Source organism: Lucilia sericata, unplaced genomic scaffold (genome assembly GCF_015586225.1).
Source record: "Lucilia sericata isolate MDLA Ls3-8-SP2 unplaced genomic scaffold, ASM1558622v1 Contig000042F_arrow, whole genome shotgun sequence".
Classification (NCBI taxonomy): Eukaryota; Metazoa; Arthropoda; class Insecta; order Diptera; family Calliphoridae; genus Lucilia; species Lucilia sericata.
Genome location: NW_023994080.1, coordinates 575,374 through 582,595, shown reverse-complemented (window position 1 = coordinate 582,595; position 7,222 = coordinate 575,374). Strand labels below are relative to the sequence as shown.

General features: G+C 32.8%; 1 protein-coding gene across 1 annotated transcript; it reads left to right on the top strand.

Annotated features, from left to right (window-relative positions):
* Positions 1 to 4,150: 4,150 nt before the first annotated feature.
* LOC119614599 (protein twist) lies at positions 4,151 to 6,144 on the top strand. Its single transcript, XM_037970717.1, has 2 exons — positions 4,151 to 5,544; positions 5,855 to 6,144. The coding sequence occupies exons 1-2, from the start codon at positions 4,319 to 4,321 to the stop codon at positions 6,096 to 6,098; spliced, it is 1,470 nt and encodes a 489-aa protein (XP_037826645.1). The 5' UTR covers positions 4,151 to 4,318; the 3' UTR covers positions 6,099 to 6,144.
* Positions 6,145 to 7,222: the final 1,078 nt, after the last annotated feature.

Here is a 7,222-nt window from a genome sequence, read left to right as displayed (position 1 = left end):
AAGGTGGACTTTCATCTGGGGGTTGTGAGTTCCCATATGAATTAAATAGAAAAATTCGTATATCTGAGAAACTATTAGAGCTAGAATCTTCAAATTCTACATGAAGATCTTTGACATTCATGTGAACATATAGAGAATAACGGGCGGACTTTCAATGGGGTCTTGGCACCCCCTATATGAATTAAATACAAAATTTCGTATATCTGGGAAAATATTAGATTTTTTTTAATTTGTCATCGATTACATTAAAATCTTAATTAACGTTCGGAAAAATTGTATCTCTGGAAAACATTACAGTTAGAATCTTCAAAATTATTAAGAAGATTTTTTATTTATATTGCTTTTAGGGTAGCAAAGCACTAGCTATACCCAGTCTAGTTATAAATATAATAAAGTCTTCATTTTCATCTAAAAGAAAAAAATTAAAACTAAAATTTTTACGAAGACCTTTAACATCCATGTGAATATCTATGAGGAAAATGGGCGGACTTTAATGGTACCTTCCATATGTATTAAATAAAAAAATTCGTTTATCTAAGAAACTATTAGCAAAGCACGCTGGGTATATCTAGAATATATAAACTGCAAATTTCAATTATATTATAAAAAGCGAATAAAGCAAAATAAATTTATGTATAAAATATTGCAAAAGTACTTATTTTTTAATTTAATGTACATAGTGTGTTATTAATAAGAAATTTTGAAAGTAACAAAAATTATAATTTGATCTAAAAACAAAAAATTTTTAAAATAAATATTTGTCATTGTGGCAATTCCCTGTCAGCTAGAAAATCCCATAGGAAACCACGAAGATTCTCCACAATGTTTACGTGTGTATTCCCAGTCAAGCGGGAAAATACTTTTCTCAAACCCACTCAAAATATAAATATGATATGAGTGTGCGCGCAGGTAGTAAGTAGGTGGTTGGCAATTCGCGATAGAAAAAAACTATCACATCGAATAATTTCAACGTCCAATGGGAAACCCGCAAATGTCTCGCCCGTTTTATAAACACAACAATCATTTTATTGCAATAATGGCAAAAACATTATATTTGTGTGTTTGTGTATGAGAGCGTGTATGCATGTTTGTATCTCTCTCAATTCGCGCTCATTAAATTGACGATCGCTTGAAACAAAAACAATTCGTTGGATATTCCATAGGAAGTAGTATTACATACATACACACATCCATACACGTTAGTAGGACCATAAATATTTTTGGGATTTTTAGTGTAATAATTGCATCCGGAAATTTGACTTTTCAGTCTTGCAATTGTTGTTGTTAAAATACATAAAGAGACAATGATACAATAAGATTACAAGGATTTCATTCGTTAATCAATGATGATTAAAAAGTTACAAGATCAGTTAAGAATACATAATTGAATTACAATGACCAATTATGAGATTAAAATTTTCGGCCATAAATAATCTGACATGAGAAGTTCCGAAATTTTCATGTTCACAACTCCTTAAAGCATATTTGACTGCAAAAAGTTTTTTAATGTATTTTTAATTTCCCGTGGAAGCGCCTGTTTATCATTCCGTTTGTAATTTCTCTAGCGTAGTCGATTTAGCCATGTTCGCCGGTTCGTATATTGTATATCTGTGAGATCCAAATCTTCAATAATTCTATCAGACATGCTTTCAAGAAGTTTCCTATTTAAAAGCAGTAAAATTGGTTAGCAAATAACCGAGATATAAACAAAATTTCAAAACAATCCTTTAAAATTTTACGTTTTTCTCATGCTTGAATGTAACAGATTCTTTCACAAGTCTTTTTTTCGTCCAGAGATTAACATGGTTGACAATAATTACATCGGCTCAAAATTTGATATAGCTTCCAACCTACTCCTGTTTAGAACCCATTTTAAAATATCGGTGTTTCCACAAAATTTTTCATTTATAACTCTAATATCAATATAAATTGTATTATTACTAAAATCTGGATAGGCCTATAACTGACCGTAGCTCCCATATAAGGTCTTGTTTTAATTTCATATTGGATATTTTCAACCCCTGCAAAAATTATTGTAGTACATTTTAGTAATCCAAAAACTTCTCGCCTGTAAATATTATCGCACTACTTGATCGGTTTAGAAGTCCTATGTAATGCAGGCATGGATCATGTTTATTACTTTTGAAATTAACATGGTCCATAGCCTGCATTACATGGGACCATATTGCGGATCATAATTTCAGCATTTGATTAGTTTTGGGATTACTTCGATGTAATGTCCTCGCCTAAGATATCACAATGTTAAATGGAGTATGTTTTTTTTCATATATTTGGTTTAGTTTTGGACCAATCCTAGTCCTTTGAGGAGTACTCTTTACACGCGTTTGCGGAGTAGTCTCAATTTTTGCAGTGACGTTTTTATTAAAACTTCACTAAAAACTTGGTTTTTGTTTCAAATATCAAAACTGTGGAAATTTTAAATAAAAATTTTAATATTTTTTGCAAAGTGATAAAATTTATCGGAATTTTAAGTACTAAAATAAAATCGATCCTAATAATATAATTTGCTAAATTATGTTTTAAGTAGTGGATTCAACAATCTTTTTAAGATTTACCAAAACATCCAAAGCAATTTACTTTTTTTAAGAATTACTTATTCCTCGCAGAGTCTTGATATTAAAAACTTTAAAAGGATGTTTATCGTGTTCCTTCCATTTACCATTAACGACTTTTTCATCAAAGCACCTTTTCTTTATTGCCAGTGGTAGTCAACTGCAGAAAACATCATTACCATTGACGACTTTTTCATCAAGGCATCTTATGCTTATTATTAGTGGTAGTCAGCTAAAGGAAAACTGCTGAAATTTCATCAAGTCATCCATTGAAAAATGTCATCACGTGATGACTTGTACGCAATGTATCACTTCTGACATTATCGTTAAGACACTGGGTTTTAAAACATAAAAATTGGAAAATTTGTTTAAGATTTAAGAAAGTGGTCTTATCTCGGATATAATTGCTCGTAACTTTGGTGTATGTTGTATTTTGGATTCCATTATGAACATATGATGTCATGATGTAAAAGTCGTCAATGGTCATGACGCTGTTGCAAAAGCTCTTAAATTGGACATCAACACGATATGTCATAGATTTGTCCCCAATGTTAACATCGTGACGATTTGTTTCTTTAAGAAATTTGACAAAACATATGAAAATGTCGGCTGATGTCATAAGTTTTTTGTATGAGAACTAGTGACAAATTCATTAGGGATTCCGACATGTCATGAACTATTTCCCTAAGACGTCTTAAGGAAATTTCCAACTGGGAAGTATCACAAACTCCATGAACATTATGAAATTAATTTTTTGCACTTTGAGACAAAGATAATTTTTCGAAATAATGACAAATTTTCGAAACAATAGACGGGAATTCACTTTGGAATGCCGTAATTCACCGGATTCTACTGGTAGCAAAGTAATGTTTTGGAGTAATGACAAAAGCAATGAAATATTCACGATCATTTCGGCACAATTTTATTAGATTCTTATAGTTAGGAATTGAAAATATATCCGCCAAATATATATTTGTCTGCTTTATACGTTTTATAGTCCGTGGGAACTTTTGGAAATTCCACCATTCCATTTAATTACCGCTAAATTATCCCAATTGTAAATGGAAATTAAATATGTCTGCAAATATCAAAGATCACTGATGGACTACCTAAGTAAAATGAAATTCTGTGCGCCATTATACCAAATACACATCAATTCTCTCGATTCTTAAGATCACACACATTCATATAGATTTTATTGTTCCTAAGTGAGAATGTAGTAGTCGTTTAATGTCCACTTGGATTTGTGTTGTTGTGTTTGAATGTTAAACCATTGAGAAATAAAAACTCTCCCTTCTACTTCTACTACTCATGTGTTGGTGCGTGTGTATGAATGTGCGCGAGCAGGTATGACGTCATTGTGAGGGTGTCCCTCATGCATACTCTCTAATTCTATATGCTATCACTGTCTTGTTAATGCTAAGTGTAGGCAGTTGATCATCATAGAAAGAGAAAGCATTAGTTGTAAACCGTAGACGAATAGCAACATTTGTTTGCGTCCCACTTTGAGTGGTGTGTTAAGGATTTCAACATCAGTTGAGTTTCAAACTTTCATACGATCGGATATCATAGAACATTTAGTGCTTGTTATACATATATCGATTTAAAATTATATTTATAATACAGACATAAACAATACGTCACGTCGGTATATTTGCAATTCTCATATTTAAACATTAATAAAAAATATACTTGCTTACATATATTTCATTTACATAAAGAAAACAAACCTTAATTTTCCTATAATGTCGGTTCGACCCGCGTCTCCTAAAGTCCTACTCGACATTAGCTACAAGCCATTGCCCAATATAATGGATTTACAACACAATGTCATTAAACTGATTCAAGTTGACCAACAGTCGTATATGCATTCCATCCATAATATGGATCCACAGAATGCATATGGTCAGACCCATCCACATCAATACCATCACCAGAATCAACAAATATCGCACATGAACATGAATGGACGTCAAAATATAGCCAATCCTAATGAATACCTCTGCTACGGAGTCAACGAACAAGATGAGACAGATTACAACATTCCTAGCAGTGAAATCTTAAGCACAAGTAGTAACAGTGCCAGTTCTACACCAAATAGCCACAATATGGGATCTCCAGCTTCAATTCCCGCTAATGGCGTTTCAAAGGAACTGAATAACAACACTTTCAATGATTTGGAATCTCAACAGTATCAAATAAATGAGAACGGCAAGAGAAGCCGTGATTTCGACTGCGGATCTAACGATGTATTACAGGATAATAAGAAAATACACATACCGTCGCTACACACCAGTCAGAACAATGTGCAACATTTTGTCCAGCATCAAGATCAAAAATTTTTTGTGGAATATTTGCCAACTACTGTAAATGAAGTGAACTCATCTAATAATGTCCAGCCAAATACAAACCAACAAAATTGTATATCTTCGCCACAATTCGAATTTGCGGATGAAGAGATGTGTGATAACAGCGAGGAGGATAATTTTAAATACACCTTCCACCAACAGCAACATCAACAAAATACCACCACACCATCCCTAGTTCTGCACCATAACAATGGAGCTCTACATTCCAGTAATTTAGCAGGTGGCTTTGATCATATGGAGAATGCTGGCTCTTTGAATGGCAGCACTTATTCCAGTTCAGATCGTGATGAAATGGAATATACTCGCCAATCTGCCCCTTCCAGCAACAGTTATTTGTTTCCTCATGAAGATGAACTTAGTGCTGGCGGTGGTGAGAGCAACGAACATTCCAAAGAGTTCCGCAAACCCCGTCGGCGAACAAAACGCAAATCTAGCAAGTCCGAAGAAGTAGAAGATTTTCACAGCCAGCGCATTATGGCGAATGTGCGAGAGCGCCAAAGAACCCAAAGTTTAAACGATGCCTTTAAATCATTACAACAAATAATTCCCACCCTACCAAGTGATAAGCTGAGCAAAATCCAAACACTAAAATTAGCCACTAGGTAAGTTTTCAAATTTTATCTTGATTTTTTCCAATACGATTCCACTAGGAAATTCCTCGGATTGGGAAAATTTCTCTCTCTGGCGGGGCATTTCCGTTTTGTTTAGAGGTTTTTCTCACGTCACATCAATAAAAACCCACAAAATTACGTACACATTTTAATCCGCTTACCTGCGCGCAATATTTATTATCTAAGCGCCGTTGGTCTTTCCGATTCAAAGTGGAAATTTGTAATCATTGACTCATTAAGCTTTGTATATACCTTCACACAAACAATTTGTCTAACCTTCGATTGCTTTTTCCTTTTTCAGATACATTGACTTCCTGTGTCGCGTGCTATCAACAAGCGAAATTGGTTTACTAAAGGCTCTCGATACAAACGGAGCACAAGGTAATGGCTATGCTATGGGTGCCGCTTCCATTCTCAATGATGCCGAAGCCGACTTAAAAAGTCTAAGAAGAGCTGCTGGAGCTCCCGTCATTCCACCAGAGAAACTAAGTTATCTCTTTGGTGTTTGGCGAATGGAAGGTGATGCTCAGAACAGCAAATCCTAAAAGTTCAAACGTAAATTACGTTTTCAGTCAGCCGTCTCAAAAAAAAGAAAAAGAAAAATACTTCCACAAATTATTAATGCATCTCTCTGTGTCGCAAAATGCAACACTTGTTATACTTTCCATTTAGTTATAAAACAATTTACTTTAGCCTCTAGATCTAAGACTCAAAACAATAATTTTAAAAAGTCCTTATTATACATAGAAACATACTTATAGGTAATAATTTAAATTTTAAACTTAAGTATTTTTATAAATAAAATTATATATATTTATATCTATATATATAATAATGTACATGTATGAAAATTTTACTCCTATGTATGTGTTATTTTTTATATACATTTTATATCCTAAACTCTTTCGAGTCGCACAAGGAAATCATTCGTTCCAATTGTAAATGAATAAAAAATAAATTGAAAAGAAATCAAAAGAATCAATTCTTAAGACTCTATACTTTGTCTTTAATTTTTCGCCATTTTGAATGAAATAAAAACGAAATAAAAAAAACAAGAAAAATATTTACAAGAAAAATACACAAATGTAGTGAAATCATCGCACAGACAAAGGAATCTGGGATCCGCCCGTTAAACAAATTCACATGAAATAATAAATATTTTTTAAACAATCCAAATACATACTTGTACAATGTACATGTATTTAACTACATACATAAATTAGTGTATGTATGTATCTAGTATGTATAAAGAGCAGCAGTATATAAAATTGACTATGTCTACAAAATATATGTATATGATGAGCAAGTCGATCTTTTTTCCCATTAAATTAGCCGCAAAAAGGCATTCATTAAATAAATGACAAAGTCAAGTTGGAGACACTGGCTGTACAAGGGAATGAAATTGAAAAACGTATTGGATCACAAAAACTCACTTGGGGGATCTGAAGAATTCCAAAGCCGCAAATATTTACAAAGAAACATATGGTTAAATAACAGATAGACAGACAGACATACGCACAATATAAAATTATTATTTTCCGCGCGACAATTTCATGCCGTAACGTCATTTATTTAAAATTTATCCATTAGGGTGTCTTATGTTTGGGAAATTTTTATGAGTTGCATTATGATAAACATTTCATTATGGAAAAATTAAAGTCTTATTAGA